This window comes from Pungitius pungitius, chromosome 2 (assembly GCF_949316345.1).
Source record: "Pungitius pungitius chromosome 2, fPunPun2.1, whole genome shotgun sequence".
Lineage (NCBI taxonomy): Eukaryota > Metazoa > Chordata > Actinopteri > Perciformes > Gasterosteidae > Pungitius > Pungitius pungitius.
The window spans coordinates 31,774,040-31,801,082 of NC_084901.1; the positions used below are offsets into that span (position 1 = coordinate 31,774,040).

The 27,043-nt window shown below is 42.9% G+C and overlaps 2 protein-coding genes across 3 annotated transcripts; both read right to left on the bottom strand.

The window, feature by feature from the left end:
- Positions 1 to 3,788: 3,788 nt before the first annotated feature.
- LOC119211146 (voltage-dependent T-type calcium channel subunit alpha-1H-like) lies at positions 3,789 to 5,825 on the bottom strand. Its single transcript, XM_062558873.1, has 5 exons — positions 5,412 to 5,825; positions 5,136 to 5,214; positions 4,866 to 4,987; positions 4,476 to 4,634; positions 3,789 to 4,216 (listed from the first exon to the last, which is right to left on the bottom strand). The coding sequence occupies exons 1-5, from the start codon at positions 5,517 to 5,519 to the stop codon at positions 4,148 to 4,150; spliced, it is 537 nt and encodes a 178-aa protein (XP_062414857.1). The 5' UTR covers positions 5,520 to 5,825; the 3' UTR covers positions 3,789 to 4,147.
- Positions 5,826 to 9,871: 4,046 nt separating this feature from the next.
- On the bottom strand, positions 9,872 to 25,587 carry tspan17 (tetraspanin 17). Of its 2 annotated transcripts, none has more exons than XM_037461149.2 (8): positions 25,038 to 25,587; positions 19,362 to 19,412; positions 17,645 to 17,791; positions 16,758 to 16,928; positions 16,204 to 16,329; positions 15,566 to 15,613; positions 13,981 to 14,097; positions 9,872 to 13,731 (listed from the first exon to the last, which is right to left on the bottom strand). In XM_037461149.2, the coding sequence occupies exons 1-8, from the start codon at positions 25,122 to 25,124 to the stop codon at positions 13,666 to 13,668; spliced, it is 813 nt and encodes a 270-aa protein (XP_037317046.1). In that variant the 5' UTR covers positions 25,125 to 25,587; the 3' UTR covers positions 9,872 to 13,665. The 2 variants fall into 2 exon arrangements, with proteins under 2 accessions (XP_037317046.1, XP_037317047.1); XM_037461150.2 differs by lacking the exon at positions 9,872 to 13,731 and adding an exon at positions 13,756 to 13,832.
- Positions 25,588 to 27,043: the final 1,456 nt, after the last annotated feature.

Consider the following 27,043-nt stretch of genomic DNA (forward strand, 5'->3'; position numbering starts at 1 on the left):
AATGCAGCAGCTCGACTGGTCTTCAACCTTCCTAAATTCTCCCACACTACTCCACTCCTCCACGCTCTTCACTATCAGTGGCTGCCCACATCCAGTTCAAAACATTGGTGCTAACATACCATGCTGTGAATGGATCAGGTCCAGGACGTGGTCAAAGCCTTCATCCCAACCAGCACACTCTGCCAAACTGCTTGTTCCTCCCTCTCTGAGAGCAAAACACTCAGCAAGAATGTTGTCCTTGCTCCGAAATGGTGGAACGAGCTCTCTGATGACATCAGGACGGCAGAGAGCCTTCCGCCGAAAAACTAAAGACACACCTCTTCAGACTGTACCTCGACAAAAACACTGACAAATTGTAGCACTTAAATTGTACTTATATATAACGAGTTGTAAATCGGCTTATTTGATGTAATTGCACTTTTTTCTTGCTCTTCTAAATGTTTGTATCTCTGAGGTTGAAATGCACTTTCCGTAAGTTAGTCAGTTAAATGACATGTAATGTAACTTCATCAATCCTCATGTAAATATATGATTATAAAATCACATTTTTACATAAATAGAATTGACAATCAACGACCAATTACTCGCCCGGTAGAATCCTAGTTTGATTTCTAGATACAGTGAATCTGAAGGCCACAGTAACTAAAATGTCTTGGACCAACAACATGACTGAAAATTAAGTGTGACCCTGACTAATAGAAACCTCTTTCATAGTGTCCTAAATAAAAAAAAAATACCCTCAGAGAAATCCACCGATTCACACTGGAAGCCGTTTGTAAAGTGAACACAACTCACGAAGTATAAGTCATTCACTCTTTTCAGTGAGACATAATGATCAGCTTTGTACTGATGAACACCTTCCTCCAGGCCTCACCCAAAGTAAATCTGCTGTTACAAAGGAATGCCTACAGATCCAGACTCAATGCACTCTGCAGTAAAAAACATTTAAAAAATACTGTGTTGAAAGAATGTTTTGTCTAATTCTTGCATGACTTCAGAATCAATAAAGTGTACTGTGTTCTCATAAAGGCTTTAAAAAAAAAATACTGTCTTAACCCAAATCAACGCCAAGCTGCTCAGCAGGCAAGGTCATAAATGAGATTATTACAGCCAACAACATCAAATCAAAGATCAAACGTAATATGGCGGCATAATGTCTACGGAGCCATTATTCACTTTATGAAGCGTTTGGAATTCTCTCTGTGAGCGTTCAGCGAGCAGCATGGTTCCATGTACCAGGTTATATAGTGTAACAACTCTAAATATATATTTTATCTTTGGATTATATACTTACTTTGTGTTGTGTGTGTGTATATATATAGTCTTTTTTACACAGTGACGGCATACGCCTATTAGAAGACAAATTGAGGCTGAGTTATGTTTGATGGTGAGTGAAGGTAAACGTAAATGAGCAGAAACTGAATAAGATGGCAGTTAATCTATGTTTGTAATACATTTATTTTACTATAATATGATGCAGTGCAGAGATGAATGAATACAGCACAACGTTTGTGAGAAGATGATTTGACATGGCCAAAACACACACACACACACACAAATTTAAAAAATCAACAATCTCCAGGAGAGTGGTTTAACACTAGCACTGAGAAACTGCACTGAAATCCATAATTGAATGTGACAAAATGTTCTACAGCTAGAGAAAGACAAAACTGAGTGGACTCAGATGACTTTCCCCACAAACGTTTCTCTGATCCATCCGTCCATTCCAGGCTGAAGTCATCCACCACCAACCACCACCACCACCACAACAACAGCTAATAGCAAACCAATACATCACACATCTACCCACGTAAACACACACTGGCACAACTACTAAAAATGATTTGTCTCATATCCTGCAGGTGTTCCTCCTCAATTTTTCATGCAGCATCAAAGGCCATCCGCCATATCTCAACCTGCTTTAAACACACCGGCTCACGTGCACTTATTGACGCCACGGAATCTAGTTACTTTCTCTGATTAAGCGATTCTCGGTGTCAGTGAGCTGCGAAGGGCCTTCCAGACATCGAGCGGCCCTGTGTGGGATGGTAATGTGGGATGAAATAACTGAGATTGAATATTGATCAGGTGCCTGTGTACAGCTTTGCGCACCTCAATATAATCATTTCCACACTTGTTCCGTCTCCTTCTGAGCGTGGCTGATGGAGTGATGACAGCTGTAACTACGCTGTGAGAGGTGTGATTTGTCATAACTCAATGCACACAAACATACACACACACACACACACAAAGTAGCTTTGAGAGTGAGATCAGGTTACCCTGGAGCGCTGATCCAGATGCATTATACGTTTTGTAACGTTTTGATCTATTAAAAGGAAGGTGTGAGACGTCGAGTAAATAGTCGGGAAGTGCTTGAGTGTACAGAAATTGAAATGCCCACTGAATCCTGATTTTGTTTTTTTCCCCCAGCTCAAGTTTAATTGAACTGTGTCAGCAGTGTGTAAAGAAAGTGGTGCTCAGGCTGAAAAAGAGGGTGTCTGAGAGGTATATTGATTAGCTGCTCCTGGAGGAAAGGATCCTCCTCATCACACTTCCTGCCAACACCTCCCACGGGGCCTCCATCTTAATGTGATATGACAACCCTGAGCCATATCAAAACTAAATCTGGACATCGATTTCGACATTCAATTTCGACGCTGAAAAACACCTTTCCGCTTTCATACGCACAGCCGGTCGCCGAGGAGGCTTTCTTGCTGAGAGGGACTCTTGCTGAGGCCCGACGCAGTGCATGCGGGTCGCACAGGTGTACCAGCCTATAAATAAACGGTTCTTGCTTTTGTTGTTGGTCTTTTTCCTTTTCAACTCCATATCGGCTGAACACAAAATCATGAATGTATTTCAAACAATAAACCTTTCAGAGCACAGCGGCGCAAAGTTCACCTGCTGGTGTCCACAAGCAACTAATACAAACCAAATGAAGCTTAGGCCAAAAGTCAGTCAGGAAGACTGGACGGGCTTTGGTTCCCGGGAGGCTTCCTCTCTCCCTGGGGCCGCACGGCCAGCTGATTAGGGGCGGGGTCGGGCAGTGCCAGCCAACCAGACGTGGGTGGCGTTCCCGTAAACCAATTGAATCAGTGCTGCCGTTAAAAGACTGTTCTCTCTCTCTCTTTGCTGTCAGTTGTCATTTCAGCCTCGCACCAAAGGCGACCCGCCACCACCCCTGACACCTCCAATCTACAGCAGAACCTGGCACATCAGGATATTGGAGCAACTTATTCTCTACCACCACCACCAGTGTCTGGACTCCCAAAGAGGGGGGGGGGGTATAGCTCGGCTCAGCATCCCGGCCCCTCTTCTTTCCTACGGCAGGATGCAGTCCAAGCCCCCAAACACATTGCAATATCAATATTTCTGCATGTTATAATAAAGCAGTGTTCAAACTTCAACAAGTCTCTCCAGATTGAATTAGCAGTTAAACCTGAGCTGTAGCATGTGATATTTTTCCCATTAAAGCACATTTCATATTTTTCAATTTTGTTCCTATTTCAGTTTCCATAGTTACTCATTTACCTATATTTGTTGGAATGCAGTTCTGCATTAACAATATTATAAAAAAACAGTCTTTAGTTTAAATGTTTCTTGTAGTGGGGACAACGCCAACTTATTTACTCAAATACCTTGAGCTCATTGCATCAGTGAAGCAGCTCTCAGTAGAAAAAATAATACAAGGTAAAGCACAAAATGTATTTACATTATATTACATTAGACATAAAAATACAAGAAATACATAGACATTTTTGAAACATTAAAATGGCAGTTGATTTAATAAATCGTTCTTCAAGAATAGATCAACTGATTTCCAAAAGAACATTAGACATAAAAATACATGAAGAAATATATACACATTTTTGAAACATTAAAATAGCAGTTAAATCAATAAATTGTTCTTCAAGAATAGATCAACTGCTTTCAAAGAAACCGAGTGGCTAAAATACAGATATACATAGAAATATATACATATATCACTTCTTAAATAGAAATAGCAGTTAAATCAATAAATCGTTCTATTGGAATAGAACAAATGCTTCAAACCATCATAAAACAACATTAAAATTCAAGGAACATGTACAAATTCGACATTGAAATGCTTATACTTAAACCTGTGTAGAACCGTGTGGGGTTAAAATCAACAAACTGGATCAGAAGTTCCTGAGACAACGAGATTAGCCGCAGACACTCCAGACACTTCTTCTTCCTTTGGGGGGGGCATAACAGGAAAAGTCAGATATCCAATTTGGCTTGTTTCATTTTTGGGGGGATTATTTGGCATCTTTTTTAAATGTTTGTAAATCCAAATCTCTCGAATCCACCGTATGAGATCAAAAGTTTTTTTTTTCTTAAACGGGTTTTTTCAACCAACAAGAGAAATAAACATGCTTGTATTTATTTTGTCTACAATTAGCATCATCACAAAGCTCTTTAAGTGACATTTTTATTCTTGAGCTCAACACTACCTTTGCCGTGTTGCTGTGCTCCATAGCTTGCACGATGACGGCAACAACAAGGTTGGCGAGCATGAACTGGGCGATGACCCCAAAGGTGATGAAGTATAGCGGAGAGACCCACATGAGGTAGTCTGCACACTCTCCAGGACGACACTGCTTCAGGGTGTCCTTCAGAGGAGCAGAGAGAGGTTCAGAGAGGGAAGAAGAAGAACTCCCCATAGACAAGGAAATCTGGACCGTTTGGTTGCCGTGGTGACTTTACCAATCGGTCCAACCAGAAAGTTAATAGAGATAAACATCACTCATCGCTCTCATTTGCTGCAGGAAGTGGATCACTGGCCACTTTACGTCCGGTGCTGATGCGTGCGCGTCTGCGTGTGTGTGTGCGTGTGTGCATACCATCATAATCACACTCCAGTTGTCCCCGGTGCACACCAGGAGGAGGGTGAACAGGGCCATGCCGAAGTGCTTGAAGTTGACGTGCTCGTTTAATCCGAGGCACAGGTCGTCCGCGGCGCATTCTGAGAAAAAACAACACGTGCGATTCGGAAGTGTCTGATATAGTTACTACGCTCACTAGCCTGCCCTGTTTAGCTGAGAGCTTTCTTGGTTTCCTTGGCAACAATAGGCTTTGGGGGTGAGGTTTGTTCTGCTGGCAGTGTGACTGACCTAGACGGCCAAAGAACTCCACTCCCAGCGCCGCGTAGATGGAAAAGAAGAACAGGAAGAGGAGACTAATGTTTCCAACCTGGAATAAAAAAAAAATAAGAGTTAGATGCACCAGGCGCAACAAAAGCTGCAGCATGGAGGCCGTCAATTCTGAGCCAAAGGGGCCGTTATGTGCGTCACGCAAGCCACTTCTTCAACACCAGCACACATGAAAGAGAAGCAGGCCACAGATGGATGCATCCATTCCCAGTCTACGTTGGTATATCAAGCGTTTACCTGCGACAGCGTTTTGATGATCGTTTTCAGCAGGGCGCGAATCCTTTTGGCCTTCGGGACTAAAGAGAGACGGTGGAGGTGGTCACGAATAACGTTGTGCACATGCATTCAAAACACACACACAGCCATTCTTCTAAAAAGTGTGTGCGCGCGTACTTTGAGCCAGCCTCAGCACTCTGAAGACTCTCAGGATGGTGGGATTTATGGGAAGATGCCGTGACACCCTCATCACGTTTAAAACGATGCTCATGATAGAAACGAAGACGACCACGAGGTCCATGAGGTCCCAACTAAACACAAACACGAGAAGACGTAAGTCACTGACTAGCTAACGCGCGTTAGCTAACTCACGTTAGCACTCGGTAGCTAACTTTATATTTACTTAAACCTAACTAGACTAAAATCACTAACATGATCCCTGTACGACATCTAGGTTGTATTAACAATTAATTAACCAGTTAATGCTCTGTTTTCTAAATACAACCGATAATCTCAAACAAATTAGCATGCCCAGTATCCTTGGTGTCTGTGTTATATTAATAGTTCTTACCAGAGAAAGAAAAGTTACTTCCAGCTGACTTGTCAGATATCTGGTTTACACCTTGTCCTGTTGATGTCCGTTCACAATAAGCTCAAAAGTTGTTTTAGTTCAAAAGAAAGCGAATATTCTCTATTTTAAGCAACATCTACATGCTGAGTGTCGGTTGCCTGGTGACAGCCAATGAAATTGCAGTATTTATGAAAGCTGTCTACAGCGCAATTGCAATCCAAGTTCAAAGATAATTAGATTTTTTTAAAGGAAACAATCAATACTTTCATGACCATTCCACTTCAGACAGATAAAAAAAGATTAAGATGCTTCTAGTCTTTCTTGCTCCAAGAAACAATGATATTAACACAAATGTTTACTGTGTTCACCATCTTAGTTTTTTGTTCTTGCATGCAGGCATTTGCTATAAACTTAGAATGGAAATATAATATATTAGGCAATAACTTCCTGGGGTCTTGTTTTCACAAAGAAGTGGCAGCCAGCAGACTCTCAATAAGAGAGCATATTGGACTAAATTCACTTAAATTACAATCGTTCTCTGCAAGCTTCCCTGGACTACCCTGAGCCTTTACTTGAGCTCAAATAGAAAACAGACACCGTCCCTTTATCCGTTTGAATGTACTTCTGTGCACACTCACACATCCATTATGGTCTTCTGGTGGAGCACCTTGAAAGCACTATAAATATATACTGTATGGCGCAGATAAATATTCCAGCAAAAATGGCTGACACGCAATTAGCTCCTGTGTGATTCTGTCTTTAAAGCAGAGCCACTTGGGTGAATTATGTTTGGCCAGAGCAGCTATATCCTTCAACTTAACCCTGAGGCGCACTCCTGTGACTGAGTTGCCAGCAGATTTAGAGCAGTGCTGTGATTTTTGTGCTTCAGCCATAATCCTTTTTGCGATTAATTAAATGAAGCTCTAATTCAATCGCTGTTGTCCAGGAAATTAGGGAAACTCATTCAATTACACCATCAACCAATCAGAGCACAACACTCGCCACAGAGCTTAGACACATTATGACATCGTGGTCTATTTGTTTTAAGATCTTCCACCAGTTGTGGACCATCTGGTGTCAAACTATTTAAAATAATAAGAGATAAAGAGTCACAATGTTTTAAAACCAAATAAGTAAAGGAATCCCAAATAGTAAAGAATTTATCTAGCAATCTTCCACATCTATAGGCCCATAGTGCAAGAGTTTGAGGGAAAATTTCGGATTTAGCTAATGGCGCACTTATAAACTTTTAGAAGCCGGTGATTTAAATAAATGCTGTTCAAGTGTCCGTACTGGTGACCCTACAGTTTCTCCATGAAATGGAAATGGCAAAATGGCATCACTTGACGGACAAGGAAACTGAAATTCCGTCGTGGACACGATTACATTACATGTCATTTACGATGTAAATGATGTCACGATGTAAAATGAACATTTAAGCACAGCCCCCTCCATGAAGCCTATACACTAGATGTTAATAATAATAATAATGACCTGGGTGGGGGGGGCATCAACCATCCGTCGGTACTTGAGAATGGTACTGGGTTGGTTTCCCCCAAATTCTGTAGTGATCTATACTTGTGCCAGCTGCTGTGTCAATGACTGGCTCGTGCTGCTCCGCCGGTGCCCCCTCCGCCCTCAAAGAAAGCCTTTAACGCGGCAGCATCAAAAGGCGAGGAGCTGAGTGCTGGCATGTGATGTCTATTCCTCCAAGTTAGCTGACGCAGATGTGACGTCACTTGCTACTGAATGGCCGTCTTTATCAGGGATAGTCCGCTGCACGAGGCACATCAATGAGATCTATGGCTGCCCACGGCGGCAGGGCTAACAGCCCAAACTGGAGGCTGACATGGTTCTTCCCTCGTGGAGAATCACAGGGAGTCTTTTCACCGCCTCGTAATGTTACGGCGTTCCTTGAGGACTATTCAGTTCAAATGGGTGGATCTGGTTGGTCGCAGGTTTTATTCCTGTTGTCGACGTGCTGTGGCCATGGCCTTTTGGGGTGATGATCGGTGTGGTCAAGAAGTGATATCACTGATAGACACATTTAGGGGTGTAGATGTTGAAATGATCAAGCATGCATTGTTTCTATGTTGCATTAACTCTTCTTTTTTTCATAAATGTACCACAGAATTTGAAATCAAATGCAGTTGTGGGACTTTTCCCCCCCTTCAAATTCTGTGCACGCAGGTTGAGCTCAGTCGGACAACCCTTCAGGAGGCCTCTTCCTTTCGTTTGAGATTGCAAGCTGTGGCTCCACCCTGCTCTTTAATTGGCTAATTACAAACAGTGTGGATCTAACTTGACTGTTCAGCCAAGGATTAAACTTGGTGAAATCCTGAAAACAAATGTAAGGGCTCTTGTGTAACGAACTCAGTCAGACACAGCAGGGGTGCAAGCAATCGTAACTGGGCCCCTGCTGTCAGTTGCATGATCATATCTACCGTCCAATGAAGTGTGGAAAATCTCACAATTAGTTCTGCGGAGTAACAAACCGAATTTATTCATGTCGAAAGGGAGCCAGACTTAAGACCCGCTCTGCAGGGTAAGATGAAGAATGCACGTTGGCAAAAGCTCAGACAAAAGAGCAGGTTATCGCATTCAATAGTAACATTACAGATATGTTTTAATATAGAAACGTCATTATTATAAAGAGATTGAAATGTACGGGTAGCGACAGCCTCATGAAACGTTTCCTGTGGCATATTTTTTGTGTATATTCTTTTGACCACAAAACTGCTTGTTTAGGAAAAGATTGTGGTTTAAGGGTTAAAATAAGTACGGAAGTGATGTTACTTAAGTTGTGTGTGTGTTATACATAAATGATACTGCATTACTTTTCTTTGGGTGTGTGAGAACAGACTGATCTGGGTATTCAGTTTCAGCCGGCTGAAGATGAACCAACCGCCAGCGCAGTGCAAATATGTTTAAAGTGAAGGTCCCGTAGGACTGTGGGAGAGCGTTTGTATGCTAACGTCAGATGCATCAGAACGCTGTGAGCGCCCTCTGCAACTTGGGGTTTTTTTTTTCCTTTAAATAATATCCCTCTCTTCTTTGAGCAATGAACTACAGTGAGGATGTATGGGAGAAGATTGTGGCTGCCTCCTATGCATGAGGTATCCTGTACGGATAAAAACACAAGGCTGGTCATATTTATTGGGCAGATAATGCTCTCTGTAGCAGCTGCTTTTAAGAAGGAATCTTTGCTAGAGTAGCTGTCCTTGCATCCATGAAGCCTCATGCTTTATGTAAACCGGTACGCTAGTAAATTTGCTTCACCAATGATAATTTGCTGTCGTTACCAAAAAATTGCAACATAAAAATGGAGCTCGTGTCCACGAAGTCATTTGTTCACCGTCAAGGAAACGGCTCCACTTTCTGCATCCTGCTGCCATGGACTGTCTTTGAGCTGCATGGTAAAAAGAGGATGGCAATATTCTCGGAGGTTTATGGTTGCATTTTTGCCCCAGAGTTACGGTTTTTGATCTTGACGTCACGCTCAGCGGCAATAGCAGGTAACTGAATGGCTGTTATAATGGCCGCTCGCTGCCCTCGAATGGCAACGGTACGATAGATACACTCATTTCCTTCTTTCTTTTAGCAAATCGTGTTGTTTTGCAGGAATTCAAGAGATGAAGCCACGGTGGGTGTGTTTCAGGGTCGGAGCTCACGGTCACTATTTGTCTCCCTCTATTGGTTGACTCATTCATCATAGGAGGAAAAATAGCATTTCTTAATCAAAGAAAACCTGAAAAACAACATTCGAGGGAAAGTGGAACAAGTTGCAGCGCAGACTTGCAGGACCCCTTTTCTTTATACAAGTCAAATCGTTTTCAGAAAAGCAGTGTATCATACAAATGTCTTAAATTCACTCAATTAAAAATATTAAAATAAAAAGCACACGCTCCCATGTTATCATAAATCCTTTAATATATGAAAGGGGCATATCTTAAACAGAATATACAGTGTAACAGACCATGTCCCACAGTTTTCATATGCAATACTTCTCTACAAGGTGTTTGGATGGGTCTAACCAGAGAGCATCGCATGGCTTCGTGTCTTCAGTTCTGCTGCGATGGAGACACAGCTAAAACGTCTAAAACTGAGAAAGCTGTTCTGGTTTCTCTGCGGAACAAATTAAATATTTATAGTGGTTTTTGTGTGACTGAAAGATCAGTAACGACTGAATCCATATTCAACTGTAAAACCCAGAAAGTTGAAACACTTTTTTTTGATCCAGTCAGATCACGCTCGTGTCCTGATCATGTCAACACTATCATCCGTGATGTAGCCGTTAGCATGCTCACACACACACACACACACACACACACACACACACACACACACACACACACACACACACACACACACACACACACACACACACACACACACACACACACACACACACACACACACACATACACGCCAGTCAATTAGGCTGCGTCTTTGGGCTCTGTGGCCAAGGGCAGCGGACAGAGCTTGAAAAGAGTCACAGGCTGGATTATCAAAGGGAAATATGTGTCACTTTGTGTTTGTATGCAAAAAGTACATTTAAAAAATGGTTTGGTCACATCATTTGTAAGTGCATATTTCAGATCAATTAAGTATTGTGAAACCCTGGGCTGCTTTTATGGTATCTAAAGCACATATGAATAAAAAGAATAACATCTCTAACATTGCTAAAGACAACCCGTTGTCCCACATTCCTATGCTTCACTTGTCTCGTGCATCAAACTGTATAAGGCGAAGAAGAAATGCTCACTGAGCGCGGAGCAGCGGGTGCACGGTGTTACACTCAAACATTCATGGTGTGCATAAGGCTCCTCCTCGGGGAATGATTTAACTGCCCAAAGGGCAAGCAGAAAAATGAAGGGGGTGTTTTGGAACGAAAGAGCCTTATAAAACGGACAAAGCCTATTTAGCATTATTTTCTTTCCCTACATCAAAGCAACACAAAACCAAAACCTTTAAGATGTTTTTGACTAATTAATCACCCCGTTATCCGTTTCAAGCTACTGCTTCAAAAGATTAAAGAAGAGAAAGGTGTGGGGGGGGGGAAATAAGCACTAGTGCATTTATTCTTGATCCTCTATACTGCAGTGGGACGGATTGATTCACAACAGTTAGTGAAATCAAAGAGGCCCACACACACATCCCTGGAATATGAAAACATGGTATCACGTAAGGCTGTAAATGTTTGTATATTTCATCTGAGTGGGGGTGGGATTAATTTTTCTTAGGACTGCTCGAGGCTCTTGCTCATTGATTTACAACTAAAGAGCTGAAATGAATGAGCTTCTCCTGTGGAAACTTTCAACAGAGTCATTCAAGACCACCTCCAGTCTCCAGCAGTACAGACGCGTCGCGCCGCCCCGGATCTATTCCGCTCGCTCATTCGTGACACCTAAATTCAAAGGGGCCGTTGTTTTGTCTTGTATTTTTTTTCTTCAAGCGAGCGCTGCGTTTAAAAATACATCAAAATGGCAGGCACTGAAAGCAGGTGCAGTCAGATCGGGGCGAGCTTTGAAGAGGCAGCGAGTGGGTGAAAGGGATATGCGACGTGCGGGTATCGCAGGCGATCGTAAGGTGCTGAGACTGAACGAGCTCCGAACACACACACACACACGCACACACGCACAGGCACAGTTTGTTGTTCTGTTGCTACTCAACTTTAAAAGTTTCGGCTATTATTATTATTCAAATAAAATGTTTATTTTTGGGCGTGTGTGCCCAATCATGCCCGTGCTGCGTAGCTGACTCACAAAGCTACAACCAGAAACAACTGCAGAAAAAAGTAAGCAAAGTAAACTTGGTATATCAGACCGTGAGCATCATGGCTGAGGAGAAGAATCTATGACGGGGATACATAATGTGATAGTGTTTTTTTTTTTTTTTTTTAAAGTTAAAGTTAACAACTAAAAAATAAATCATCAGAATATGTCTTGAACCTGGAGACAATGACATCATGGCAAACTGAGAGACTTGTTAACTTGGTTATTGTACTACATATCAATACTCTAACATTTAAGCAGCAATAATGTTATATTGAGGCTGTTAATATAAAAAGGTAATGGCTTGTTTTCACAATTCTATTTAACAACCAGTCCAAACTGAAGACACAATATTGGCCTAAAGATAAAAACCTAACATTTAACATTTTTATTTTATTTCAACAGGCACTTTCTGTGTAACGGAAAGAATAAATTCACATTGTGGCTGTCTAGAAATGCTTTTTGTTATTAGCTTGGCATTTCTCATGAAATCACAATTGTGGCTTGAAAAAAAAAAAAAAAAAAAAAAAAAAAAAACCTTGGCAATAAGCTCCCGGCTGATATGATTTGGTCTCCATTAGGACTGCTAAAAACATCCACAATAGGAAGCTATATAGCAGTTGACTGCTGGGTCAAAGGTAAAACAAGTGCCTGGTAAAGCCAAACAATGAACCCAGGATCTCAGTCTGCATCAATAAAAGGATAGAATACAAGGTAATTAAAACCGACAAATATACTTAATTCAGGATGCGAAGGATAACAAAATAAGACAAGTGTGGTAACATAAGTCAAGTAAAAAAGGCCCCAAATGAGTAATCCCATGTGCCTGAGGGGTGCTTAGAGCTGAACAACAACCTCAACTATTAATAAAACCCTTTTCTTGTATAGCATAGTGCTATGATCCTAACCCTAACCACATCAGGCCTCCCCGTATCACACAAAACAACATCCTTCAGTAAATCAACGGATAATACAATCACTGCAGGGCAAACAGGGCGACTTGGGAGAAACTGTTATTGTTTTCTGCAACGAGTCAGTAAATCTCAATGACACAGACATGGATGGAAAATAAAAGGTTTGCATTGAACTAATGGCAAAAAGCATTCGGTTTCCAGCCAGGCCTTGAGGTATTGTGGGGCAAGTAAAATGAATGGCACTTTTTTTGCACTTTGAGTTGAAATCTTGTGAAACGGTTCAAAGTTGCAGACTTGACTTGCCAGTGTTTAGAGTCTTTTCAGTGGTCATAAAAAAAATAAAAAATAAAAAAAAAGAGTACGGTGTAAGAAATGATCCGCGGAGGAATCCATGTGTTGTGTTTGGCCGTCCAGTCCCCCACGGCTCCCTACAGCAGGATGTGGGGACAGGCAGGTTAAAAACAGGCTGTTTGTAGGCGTGGTTGTTCAACCACTCACTGAGTGGAAGGGGGACCCTGTGACAATGACAACGCCTGACCTGAAATAAAAGGAGACTAACTGTTCTCTTTTTTTTCCTTTGTTTATTTTTCCTCCATGGCTTGAAATCTCCCAGTAGACATTAGTCCTTGTGCAACTGCGTCCCATTAAAAACAATTGTCCGGAGAAATAAATCATAGGAAGCACAAAGGGAAAAAAGCATGTAACTATAAAGTCGGCAGGACGTTAGGGTTTAAAATCCAGCTGGGTGGTAAACAAAGTGTTGACTGTGTTGGGTTTGTGTGGGACATTCTTCTCCCGATTCAAGCATCACTGATAAACAGGGAAGTAAACTCTTTGCGTGTGCCCGTGGGAAAGTGTGAGAGTGCGTATTCGCTGCTTAGCTCAGCGGCAACGCAGCGTTGACGGGTCTCCGTTCTCCATTCTGAGCCCGGACAGGGGGGGGGACTTGTGTGCTGCGTTGACCTTGCTGGGCCTCTGGGGACCGGGGCTCTCCCCCCCAACGTCCCCTACTCATGTCACCAGTTGGCTTTGACAGCTTTGACGTCACTTACCAGGTTTTGAGCGAGGCAGATACCAAATATCTGTGGAGGAGGGCACACAGGGCAACAGGTAAAGCCACGTTTACAGAAGAGTAGCGTGGTAAAGTTCCTGGGGGTTTGGGTGACGTGATTGGTAGTCACCACTAGATAGCAATGACGATACAAAGTCATATTCTTAGTTTTACGTGCACACCTTATTTTTTATATATGCACTAGATTGGTAGCATTAGTTTATTTGTTTTAATAGCCAATATTCTAAAGAAAAAACATCCACAAACAGCCACCTCTTACCTGCAGTAGTGCAACACCAACAAAGATTCCAGCTACAATAATCAGGTTGTCCTGAAGCCACTTCTCAAACTGTTCCACACAGCCCTTGGTGTGGATATATTTCTGCCGGTCCAGCTGCTAAAAAAGTAAAAACCAGAACAGATGAGAAGTTAATTTAAAGTAACACCGAATACGCAGTATTCAAATATTTGAACTCTGACCTATGATTTAAACATCATGATTTAAACATCTGAACTCTGACCTATGACTAGCGCTGACAAAACCAACACCACAGACAGCATCTTGAGCAGCGGCTCATCCCTTGCCGAGGAGGGCATGATCGCTGAGTCACTCTCAGATTACAACGGGTCAGCGTGCGGACATCACGGAGGATATCAAGGCAGTGACTCGTTTCTCAGGGGACTCTGTGTGCGCCGGGCAAACAGGCAGAAGCTGTTTCCAGATGTTTGCGTTGTCACATTCACACCATGATATATAGATGGTCTATTCAGGGACGGGCATAAAAAAAAAATGTGTGATTTAGAGCTGCGAAGACACTAAAACTGGGGAGGGAGAAAGAATGGGTGTGAACAGGACCCATGGCAACGCTCTCTTTGTTCCCCTTCCAGACAATTCAACCAGGCCAAACCCTTCGTTCTCCTGCAAAAACCTGACAGCTCGCTTCCAACCGATGGAAGCTAAAGGAGCACCGTGGCAGCCAACGAAAGCGCAGGAAGCACTGTGTGTTGTTCTGGCTGCGGACTTCCTCTAAAATGCTATTTCAGCCGGACGCTCTGTCCCTTCCGCTGTCCCTCCCCATGTCTCCCGCACTTCCTCTTCTCCAGTCAGCATAAACAAGGAGAACAGGAACTTATGGCACATCCCTGATATAGTTCCAGCAAAATGTCAATGGCCGGGGCATTGGCAGAGGAGCGCACGGGGGGGGGGGGGGGATTAATTCATACTAAAACGTTTTTGCTGTGCGCCTAGCAACAGCGCTCACTGTGACCGCAGTGCAGTCAGCCGTAACCACCACACCCACACGCACGGGAGCGGACCGGCTCAACCCAGTTGCCAATTACAGAGTGTAGTTAGGCTGCTCTCTAGGCTATAACTGGAGCCTAATTATCCCCGTCAGAAGAACAATCTGTTATTAAGGCAAGAAGCCCGAAGAGGGGCCCGTGTGCGACTTAACCCTGCACATTCTCCGTGTCGGCCAACTGTTGCTAGGAACGCGTCTTGTGGGCTTCTACGTGGATTCAAAGTGCGACACGCAATCAACCTCAATAGAAATAAGCCTGATTGCCACTCTAACCAGCTTAAATGCTTCAATCAAACAGGTGTCAATCAACTGGCCCTCAGGAGTTATGGAAATCAGTAGAAAGGCTGGCGCTGCTTGCCAATGACGCTCCAATAGTGACACCGACAGCACAGTGAATGAGAACGACGTCTGTTCATCAAATGGAATTTGATGCGATGTGAAATTATCAAGCTTTATTTGGAGAAAAAAAAATGAAAAAAAGACCACAAATCCAAATCTAAATTTTCGGAGATGAACTGTGGAATATGCTATAGAGCGCGGTGAGACATGTAGAGAAATACTAACCCTTTGAAGCCGAACGTCATAACCACACTGCGTGTTGATGACGTCCTCCTGCAAGAACGACACAAAAATATGAAGACAGGCTCCACCTAGTTTGGGATGATGAATGTCTCTTTTAAAGTCTGAGCACAAATACATTACGCTAATTAACTGCTTTAAAGTAACCAAACATGGATAAGCGATCCGTCAATGTGCTGTTGATGGATTCTATGCAGGTCTTCAAAAATATTGGAGTCGTTAATTGTCTGTGAGCTGGAAAACATTTTGTTTTTGTCAATTTACTACTTAAAGAAGTATTGCAATTTAAAAACGAGTTTAAGGTTGGCATTAACACACATTTTAGCTACGAGTTTCTTTTTTTCCCTGATTAATCTTTTTGTTTACATGCCTTGTTTGATCGAACCAACAAGTCCAAAACTGAAACTGAAACTGAAACTGAAACTTCTCACATTTTAGTAGCTGAAACCAGCAAGTGGCATTTTTACTTAAAAAGGTAAACAGTCATTTATCGTCCAATTAGATGCCCGTGAATCTGTAAAAATCAACAAATCGTCACAACTGTAGACCAGATCATGAATTCAAATCAGGATGTATAATGATGCACACCATTAAACATGCATTAATAAAGCAGGATGACTCACGGCGGGGTCTTTGACGCAGCAGGAGAAGGGCACTCCACAGCGCTCTCTGCTGGGGTTTGGCTCGGTGCAGTTGAAGTAGATGTTCAGGTCCCAGTCGTCGGGCCCGTGGGCTCCGCAGCATGACCACTGAGACGGCGGCAGCAGCAACAACAACAACAGCCAGCGATTAGGAAGCTGGTTCCAGGTTGCCTCTGATCGTGCCTTAACTGCTCTGTGGAGCCTGGCCTGTTAGCTTGGGTGGGTAGCCAGCTACAGATGGTGAGATGCTGGTGGCGGCGGATAGAGAGGATCTAATCGCCTTTGCGGTACGTTGTCACAAAGGCCGGGGTTTACACTACACAATTACCTAAACCGTATCATTCATATAATTGGATAATCATTTGAAGGAAATACAAATCACATTAATCATGAGATTTACTCTACAATCGCATTGGCTCACTGGGTCCCCTCTCTAAAAAAAATACATTCTAGAGATGTTCTTCTGGGCAGGAAACGTGAGCTGATTTTCTACCATTAGTAAAAATCCATGTTTCAGTCATTGTGTGTTGACTCACATATTCCTGGGCAAAGTCAATAAGATTCTGCAAGTCGATGTCATCACGGTAGGCCTTGACATTGTTGTTGATGAAAAAGTTGAGCTGGTCTTTGAGCCAGTCTTTAAAGACAAAGGCAAGGATCCCCGCCGTCAGCTCCAAGAAGAAGATCAAACTCAGGAACACGGAAAACTGGAAGGCACGTACAGAGAAAACCATAAATCAGTGCCTTCAGTCAGGGTTGTACGTACATCAAACAGGGTCCCGCTTTCTAAAAGGGATCGGACCACAAATAACCTCATTTCTGGCGTTTCTTGGGAAATGAGGAGAGCAGCTCTGACGTGTAGGTCTGCTTGTCGAGCTGCTACTTATTTGCAGAGCGAGAGTGCTGCAACCAAATAACCTGCTGTCCCAGAGGCGCCGTTATATCGTACCCTTTACAGTAAATGTAGGAGGAGACGGGGCTAATGATAAATGCACAGAAGCCACATCAGCTCCTCGCCCCGACTTACCGCTGCTAATGGACATTGGCTGGAGTTAATAGGCACTCGCAGTCGCAGCCAACAACAAGGCGTGTTTGTCTCCGTCACTCACGCGTGGTTGTCAAACGCAAACAAACCTCCCAGTGCTGTGCTGCCGTGGCTTCGGCGGCGAAAATGATCCCGATCTTTCTCACTAGACTGGACGCACGCACACAAAGTGTTTTGGGACGCCGACAAAGTTCAGATGCCCTTTTCTGATCATTAATCTCTAAACTTGGTTTAGTGATAAGAAAACGCATATTTATTGCCGTGCAACCAGCCAGAGCATTTGGCCCGGGTGAGTCACCTGCTGCAGTGCCAGCCCCGGCTTGGTGTGAACTGCGGAATTAAGGGGGCGTGAAATGTCGAGAATGGTGCCTGGCTTACAAATTTAAGCAGTAAGGTGTTCTCTCGGAGTGCTCCGATGCAGCCGGCAAATCCCAGGATGAACATGACCCCTCCTACGACGATGAAGAGCCACACGGGGTCAAAGCCTCCTAGGTCTGTGATGGTTGACAGATTGGAGAGAACGCCCTGGAGGGAGTGAGAGGGGGGGGGGGGAACAAAAGGAGAGTGGTGAAAATTCTGACTACAACACTTCCAAAGAAAAACCTTTCTATCTCTACTACAAGGTACCAGCAATAAAACAGTTGACCTGCACAGCAGAAACATATATTAAAAGGCAATATTATTATTTGATTAGAACACAAAGTGTTTCGCTTTCTAAATACATTTTATATAATTGCATAAAGTAATTACGTAACAAAAGAAATGTTCTTTGGAAGATCTCTGTCCAAGTGGCTTTTATCAGACGAGGCAGTTAGTTTCCGAGCCTTTGGCGAACAATTACTGCCAGACACCGGCCCTTCCTCTCCGCGCATCCTGCCCTCGCGGGCCCCCCCGGGGCCAACGGGGCCCGACCTGCTTTCCTCCGGTCGGCATCGCGCCTCGCGACCCCACAGCGCTCAGACAGCGGTGACAGCTCGCGCGCCAAAAGCGCGGGGCTCACTGGAAGAGGAGTCAGTGTCGCGTGGGATCAGGCGAGAGCGACAGGTGCAGCGAAAGCTTGTTGTGGTTCTTGCATCATCTCTCACCAACTCTTTCTATATTTCTCACCCATCTTTAAAGCGGTGTTTGCGTGCGCTCGGTTAAGGCATGCGGTTTGCTCGCCAAATACAGTTCACATGTCAAACAATTGCAGCTAAAGCCCGAGAAGCCTTAAAAAAAAAAAGAAAATCACAATCGGCATTAACACCATGTTGTCGAATGGTGGCCATGTTGGGGAACATATGAGCCAGAGCCGGGTCAGACAGAGTTCTCCTCATGTTAAGGAGCACCACAGGACGCAGGCATAAGAGGGCATTCACGTTTTCATGGCGTTTTCTGCAGAGTAAAGTGCCTTCATTTGAATTGAAGCATGAAGCAGAGAAAACCCATGTAGACGGGCCGAACGCTGCGGGCCGGAATCCGATCCTGGTCACCGAGACCCGAACTCATCGAGACCCGCCATTCATCATTCGCTCCTCAAACATTCACGCGCGTTCCACAGGAGGTTCTCGGGCCGCTTGGCACAGAGTCCACAACCAAGCGATACTAATCAGTACATGCTTCCACGCTGGCGCAGCGTTTACTGAACAGACCGGAACCATTTCTGGCTAATTAATGAGCAAATTGGCTGTTAACTCGATAGGAAGGAGTTTAAAATGTGGCCACGATCCACTGCACGTGAGAGATTAGCGGCAGCAACTGATACTATGCTGTGGAAAATGAACAGATTCACAGATTTCCTGCAAATCATCGTGTGAGGGGGGGAAAGGCCCCAAAGTCCAGGTAGCTAGGGGTCAAATGTGTTTCCAAACGGTCACAAATCACACTTCGGCTGCGGCAATATAATCAATTTGGACGACCATTATATGCTAATGTGTCTCTTAGTGCTACGAAGCGTTACAGGAACGTTGCCTTTATTTTTCACGCCACTTTTCTTAAAAGCCAGGTTTTCACCGTACTTAGCCCCGCCGGAGTGGAGAGAGGAATTTGACCTCTGCTGATGAGGATATTGTGTTGCATGGTGCACGGTGTGTGTTTGTGCGACGTGTTAACTTACCTTCTCCGCCCATGCCCACAGACCTACGGCCAGGAATGCGGCTCCTAGCAACTGTAAAACAAAGCGAGAAAGGGAGTCACTTTTCTTCACTGAAAGGAGCGGCGCCAAAACAAAAAACAAAAAAAAGACGTTCAATACTCAAGACTATCAAACAAAGGGAAAGCCAGGAAACACGTTTTTTTTCTTTGACCAATTGTGACGGAGCGCTAAATCAGAATTGATAAAACCGCACACACACACACACACACACACACACGCATATTCCTGGTAGCCCTTTTAGTGTCTGCTGTCCAACTCCGATGTGGGTGCGGCAGTAGGAAAAAGGTGATGTCATGGATGACTGTGGAAGAGCGAAATCTCTGAGCGAAAACAACCTTCTGAAAAAAACGGGCAGATAATGGAGGTCTCTCAGTTTAGTTTGGGAAGCACTGCGGTGACAGCTTGAGATCAACCTGCGTATGTAAAGAAACTCAGACGTATACTGTGGCATAGACATATAATTGCTTTGCCATTATAGCCAGGAATTTAATTCTAGTTTTACAAGTGATAAATTCATTCCACACCTGATTTTATAGAGATCAAGAAGGAATGCACGTCTTGAGACTTAACACACTTCTATCATCTAACATCTATCAGGGGAACCTGGAGGAACGTGGGGATCCCGTCTCCATCACTTTAGTCCTGACATCAAGTTGAACTTCACTAAGAATACATTGTCATTTGTGCTAATGCGGATATTGAGGTATGGCAATAATTGTATGTTCACTTTTATAAAAATGGAAATCTTTATTTCATTCATCCAACGCTGATCGTTGCATTTATCAAATGATTTAGATGCGGAAATGCATTTTGCTCTTCAGCTGTGTTGTTGCGTATACGATTGAGTTCTAAATTTCAAAATCTAAGACCCTTCTGTTCATGGATTTGGAATTAGGAAGTTTTACTCAACCAAATGTTCTTTATTACACAAAGAAATTAAGCTCAACAACAGTACGGGTTTCAGTAAATGTTGCCTTTTTTGGTAGTGTTGTTTCATTGGTATTATAATATAGTCCAATCAACTGCTTAACTGCTACAAAGTGTCATTCCTCGGGGATTTGGGAAGTAATGAACTTAACTGAGGCAAACCATAATGACAGAGCCGGAAGTATAATAGCTTCATTGGATTTGGATTAAATCATATTGTTAGGAAGCTCGCCCCCCCGCCAAAGATGCATAGTCACCTCATGAACATCATCTTATTCAGAGACCCGTGTGCAAAATGCACAGTATGTAACAAGCTAAACGTGGCAGGGTTTTGGTACCTCACGCAATAATACTCATTTATTTTTAAATAAAAAAAAATCAAGCATTAATGTTATTGAATCCGGCATTGGACAACATAACACCCGTATGGGCTTTATAACACTGCTTTGGATGGGATTAGAGTTCCATTTAGGGGTCTGGACTTTCTAAACCTGCAGCACACAATGTTGTATCCTTGAGAGAACACAGGTCTTCATTCCTCTGAAGTCTTCTTCTTATCCAAGTTTAGGAAGACATTTAGTACATGGGGATTTTTTTTTTTTTAAACAAACATTTCCTTTCTGCACTTTTTAAAATCATATCTTCAAATAGCAATCAAGCCAGAAATGTCGACATCTAGAAATTGTGTCCTAAATGTCCTAATTTCAGCCAAAAATGGGCTCGATGCCTTCTTGTAGGCCTCTCCAGAGACGGAGGAGAAACGCTGCTCTGCCAGTGGCCACGCAGATTACAGATCTACTTTGTGTTTTAGGAGGACTTTGAGAATGAAGTTACCGTTACTGCTCAAGTATACATTCTAGATCACTGCTGACTGAACAATCCAATTCATGGTTAGTTAGGATTTCCGAAGTAAAAATAAGATTGGGCAATTAAAAGCCATGAATTTAGCAACTGCTTCTGTAAAATAATAAAAATAATGCTACTTTTGTTTTATATAGCGCTTTTCTTGCTTCTCAGACGCTTTACACTATACATCTAAGTAAGGGATAACATACAGATATATATATACAGAAAATATTTAATAAAATATTTTAGGGCTCAGGCCCTAATAATAGGAAAATAGAACTGGAGGAAACTGGAGAATGAGTCATGTAGGGGTTAGCATTTAAAAGAGAGTTTGACAAAGGACCAGGAATGTTGGATTTTTCCAATCTTTGAAGCTTCCCAAGACGAGCCGTTGGGATATTCTCCTCTGTAACCATGGCCTAAATGCTCGTCTAAACCAAGGCTTTCTTTACAAACTAAACACAGAAGCATGAACACAACACTTGGATTGGACTTGTTCACCAGAACGTTGCCCTCAAATGGGAAACAAGTTCACAGCGTTGAGCACCTGGTTCCTCATCATAATATAAAAACTGCCATTCCCAATATCAGATGTTGATTTCTAAAATTGTGAGCCCCACTAATGATGCTGCACTAATATTGATTATTGCAGCATAAAAAAAAAACACGTGTTTATCAAAATACATTGTTTTCTACATGTTGTACCTAACGCCTGCCCAGCGTGACATAGCTGGTGTACTTCCTGTCTAGTTTCCATTGTTCTGTCCTCAACAGGGAATCCGGAGATGAGGAAACGTTTGAACATTACCAGGATATAGTGCTACTTTGATCTGTTTGAGAAACAGTATCCATTGAGGCGAGAGCAGACGTTTCTGGTGAGACGAGAGCACAGAATCCACGCGGCCATCAAGTGTATCGTGCAGTATTGCGTGTTAGTTTAAATACATATACAACCATATAATCCCTTTTCCTATTTCTCCAGTTTGTTTATTCCTAAAGCTAGAATTAAATTTAAAAAAAAAACAACAGTTCACTCGGATGCTCCTAAAATAAAACAGCAGCCAGAAACCAGAAAAGTACATATTCCATATCACCACGTGGGTTACTTTCCGGTCAAAAGGAATACTTGTATTTAGCCGTGGTGGCCGCTCATTCCACACTCCTACGCACAAAGTGCCTTTGCACGACTTCTTTCCACAGCATCATCTGCAAAACAAACTCCCCTCCTGGGACAACCAGGTTTGATTGAAGTGAATTTGACTTCGTGAGTACATTGAAACCGAACTGAACCTGCTTTTGTACTGTTGTTGCGTCATCACCTTTTATCTCACTTTTCCCCACACAGTGAGCAACGGGAGTCAAATTCAGCTCAGTCGGTGGCATCAAAACACACCCTGTGCTACACTCTATGCTTCCCTAACACCAAAATAGTCTCCAGATTATCAGTGCTTTTTTAAAATTCTAACTTAATTCTGTATGGGATTCACATTCATCGCCTTGGATTAAACCATAAAACTAGGAAAGGAGCAGAACTGTGCATTTGTTCTTGCATAGTTTAAACCTCATTGCCTGCATGTATTTGCCGATTGTTCTAAAAGCCCAGAGGATTTTTTTTTTTGTACATCGCACCTGCTCTAGGAGGCAATTTGTTCCCCTTTCTTCTGTACATTTGGTTCCATCTAATCTATGCCTTGTTGCCACCTAGTAAATTAACAAAATCTGGGACTAGATGTCCCTGTACTCGTGTCGTTATTCAAATCAAGCTGCTTAATTGTTCTGTCAAGTGCTACTGCAACTGCTGCTACTGTGTGTGCGTGTGTCCCAGAGCGACGGCTTCTTGAGGATACGGAGAGAGAAAGAGAGAGAGAGATTATCAACACTTGAGAAGAGGCCTCCTTAAGCCAGCTGATCACATTAACCTCAACTAACCAGCAGACAAACCAAGCTCCGTGCTGTCGGGGCAGACACAACAACACGAAGACTCACGGTGTGTGTGTGTAGACTTACTCGAGTGTGACTCCCCTTTGGTTGACTCACTAACAAGCGGAATCTCTAATGAGGCCGGATTTAGCTGTGGATGTAGCTTGAGTGAAGGCTGTCCTCCACCTGCGATGTGATGACTCCACGTCACACTTGAACCGGAAGTTGCCTAATAGCACACTGCCTGCATCCATCCATCCAACCAACCAACCAACCAGCTCTTAATTACATCACGCAGAGCTTCCAAACATTTCGGCAGCTCGAGCACAAACAAATGCTTAATCGTGTGGCCGTGAGGAATGTGTTGGTTTGTGAGAATGTGGCTTGTTTACAGGTGAGAACTCACACGGTTCTACTGCTCCATTTTGTGCACAAAGTTGAGGGCCTTAAAAGCATTCTGTCTCAATTTGGGCAGCATTTTTCAAGCCTGACAAGATCTTTATGGGAAAGACGGACAGGCTGTTTTGTGGAAAATAACCCCCCATCGCTCTATATTTTGGCAGTGAACTAGCTTGTCCGTTAAATCAGGTTTTGCAGCGCACAGACAAAAGAACGTCTTCCAGCAGTTATTAACGGAAACAGCCAGCGAGCTGGAACTTGTTTGACTGTTTCAGAGCCCCTTCCTTTTGTAAAATCAACTCGTGTGTCGGTCTGTAACAAAAAGAAGAAAAAAAACCTCGGCTGCAACGCGTTTTTTGGCAGGTCAGATGAGCTCAGTTTGTCACACTTACACAGGCTATGTGATCCGTCACAGATCACAGCGCGACACTCCTACGTTGGAGGGCTGAGCGTTGGGGAACGAACGGGGAAGGTGGTGACAAAAGGAGGAGCAACGGGAAGAGATTCAGTTGCACGTGGACCCCGTGTGACCTAATGAGTCCGTCAGAACGAGTGGAAACAGAATCCCACCCCGTCCCACAGTCTTTGTTACCCCCCCATGCGTCTTTGTGCGTTTAGCGGGCGTGTCAGCGAGAGAAACAATGGTGTCCCACTGAGGCCGAGTACTATAGCAGTGGAGGGGGGGGGGGGGGGGTTGGGGAGGGTGACACGCCATTCCATCACCCACAGGCGTTAAGACACACCACTTGCAATGCAGACGGGTGAGGAGGGGGTGAGGAGACGGAACAGAGGATCGTTTCAGACCGAGGAGGGATACGTATGGAGCGGGCATTGTGAAGGAGATGTGGGAGAACTTGCCAGTGACCCAACAATGCAAATGGGATTCATGTCATTTCTCAAAACACAATGGTACAGATCCTTACTACCAAGAAAGGAAGGGCGCCATCATCTCTAACAGCTACGCGCATACTTAAATCAAAGCATCACACACAAAATAATGTTATTTTAAGCCACAAAACAGGCATTTTAAAGAGACTGGTAACACAATACTATATATATATATATATATATATATATATATATAGAGAGAGAGAGAGAGAGAGAGAGAGAGAGAGAGATTTCAGAGCAATATGAAAGGAAAGCAGCAGGAAGCTGGAGGACACATAAAAAGAGTGGTCTGCTAAACCAAAATGAAATGTAATAAATTAAAGCTTTGAAAAGAACGTTTGAAAGAATCATAGCACACCAAAGAGAAAGAAAATTAATTTGTGACTTTCTCTGACTAGAACAATCCAGTAGATGAACAAGTTGATCTGTTGAAGTTCACAACAACACTAAAACCAGTAGAAAGAAGATGAGCAACAACAACACGTTGCGAAGTAAACGTGAATTCGTTTGTGGGGAATCACTGAACTTAACGTTACGTCCTCATGCGCCAACGGCCAGACAACTTTAGCCGAACATTGACTAAGACTTTAAGTTAGCAACATGAACTTTATTTCCTTTACGATTTTGCCAAGCAAACAATAAGACTTCGTCACTCACCCAGAATAAAATGTTGAATCCAAACAAGAAGTATTTCACGCAGCAGCTGACTTCGGCTCCTTTAAGATGATGGTGTTTTCTACTCATTCTTCCAAGTGTAGTGGGGCGCTAACTGCGAAGCTAACAGTTAAGGTACTTTAAAAGCTTGGCCAAAGCTGCACTTCTTGAACAAGCGACGGCCCGGTCTGCCGGCCCCATCAGCTAGAGTCACCCGAAGCCGGGACAGCAATAAATGGATCAAACATATGCGGCTAATTAACTTCTCCTCGCGATGACCGTTAGCTCACTCGGCTAGGCTAGCTGGCCACTTCTGTGGTTAGCATTAGCAGCTAACAACAACAAATGCAAAGACACTCATCTGCCTTTCAGTCGATATTATTCTCACACCGGAAGAGAGGGAGGGAGAGAGAGGGAGGAAGCTGGTGGGCTTTTCAGTTAAACGTCTCCTCCATTAACTCCGTGGCATCTATCGCCCGTGGAAGTGATCATCGTGGTAGTTGTGTGCTGTGAAAACAAGCCCCTGCTGTCAAACGAGGAAACAATTGCCTCTCTCGCCCTTTCCACCTCACGAGCGCCCCCCTGTGCCTCAAGGAAGTTAAATGACCCCATCGGTGCTCCACTGTGTTTCAGGTTAATGGATGTGCAGGTTCAGCAGGGATCGCAGAGTTTTATCACGCAATCGATGCAAAATAGAGAAAAAACAATCAACAGTGGTATTTTAATCACACGGTTCACAGAGCATCTTGTTGTTAATTCACCCATCCGAGGCAAGTTAGTCGTATAATGTTATGTTTCTATCCCGTTCTTTATCTTATGGACTCATTTATATTTGGCAACACATTAAAAAAAGAAGAGGAAAATAAGGAAGGACTTTTGAAAGGGAAACAGCTCTCAAACCTGCTGTACAGCTTCTGACTACATGCCACTTTATTTGCAGTTTCCTTGCAAACATTGCACTATTTGAACTAAATGAAATCTGTGATATCTAAAAAGATATTCCCTTTCCCCCCAACAAATCAACTGTGCTAAGATGACATAACTGTAATCACAAAATGTGAGCGCTGAAGTTGTTAAGTTGTTCCCTGCTCCTCTGATGAGACAAAATCCATGTATTGAATATATTGAATGACGCTAAGTAGATGGACTGAAATTGTATCCTCCTTTTTTTCCCATTGTATTATTTTCTGGCTTTATTTTACAATGCTATCATCTTGAATAAATACAAATGAGAGTCTATATGAAGTGTTTGCAGCTGCAGGTACACAATCAGTTTAAACAGTGATGCCTAATTGGAACTTCTGTCCTACAGATGGCAGTCTATGAACCTGTGATAAATGTCACTTAGTTATCACTTAGTTATCTTTTCACCCCAATTACTTGCTGTAAGAGACATTGCATCCACTTTAATGCATTTAGAGGGTCTTGCATTGACAGTAAAGCATGACACAAAATTAAAACCAAAGAAAAACTTCCCAAATTTGTTGGTGATCAAGCACTGTGTAATGACCTAATGGTGAGCCAAAGGTTGGGTAATTATGTTGTAATTAAATGAATCCAAGTGGTGTGTTTGTAGTTAAAGTAACTAAAAATATATACAATTCATAGTACCTCAACTAATAAACTGCATTCAAATATGCAAATTACATTACACGTTTTAGTAGAATGAACTGTTGAAGTGCATGAAGGGGTTATGTAAGGATGAAGATGAAGTAGAAATCTTTGTATCAGTGGCACTGTATAGGATTACTGCAATCCTAAATCTACTGCAGCACTAAAGTATTTTAATTGATCCTAAATAAAATAGAGAAAAATGAATTAAATAAGTATAATTCAGTGAAGAATTGGGTTGTATCTGAAATGATGTTTGTGACCCAAATAACGTTTCGTTTTGGCCATAAAGTTAGAGATACAAATTAGTACACAAAATACAATGATTACTTTGGGTGTTTGGGGATGTCAGTGGTGTTTAGTGTGTTGAGAGGCAGCCCAGGTTGAAACCAATCCAT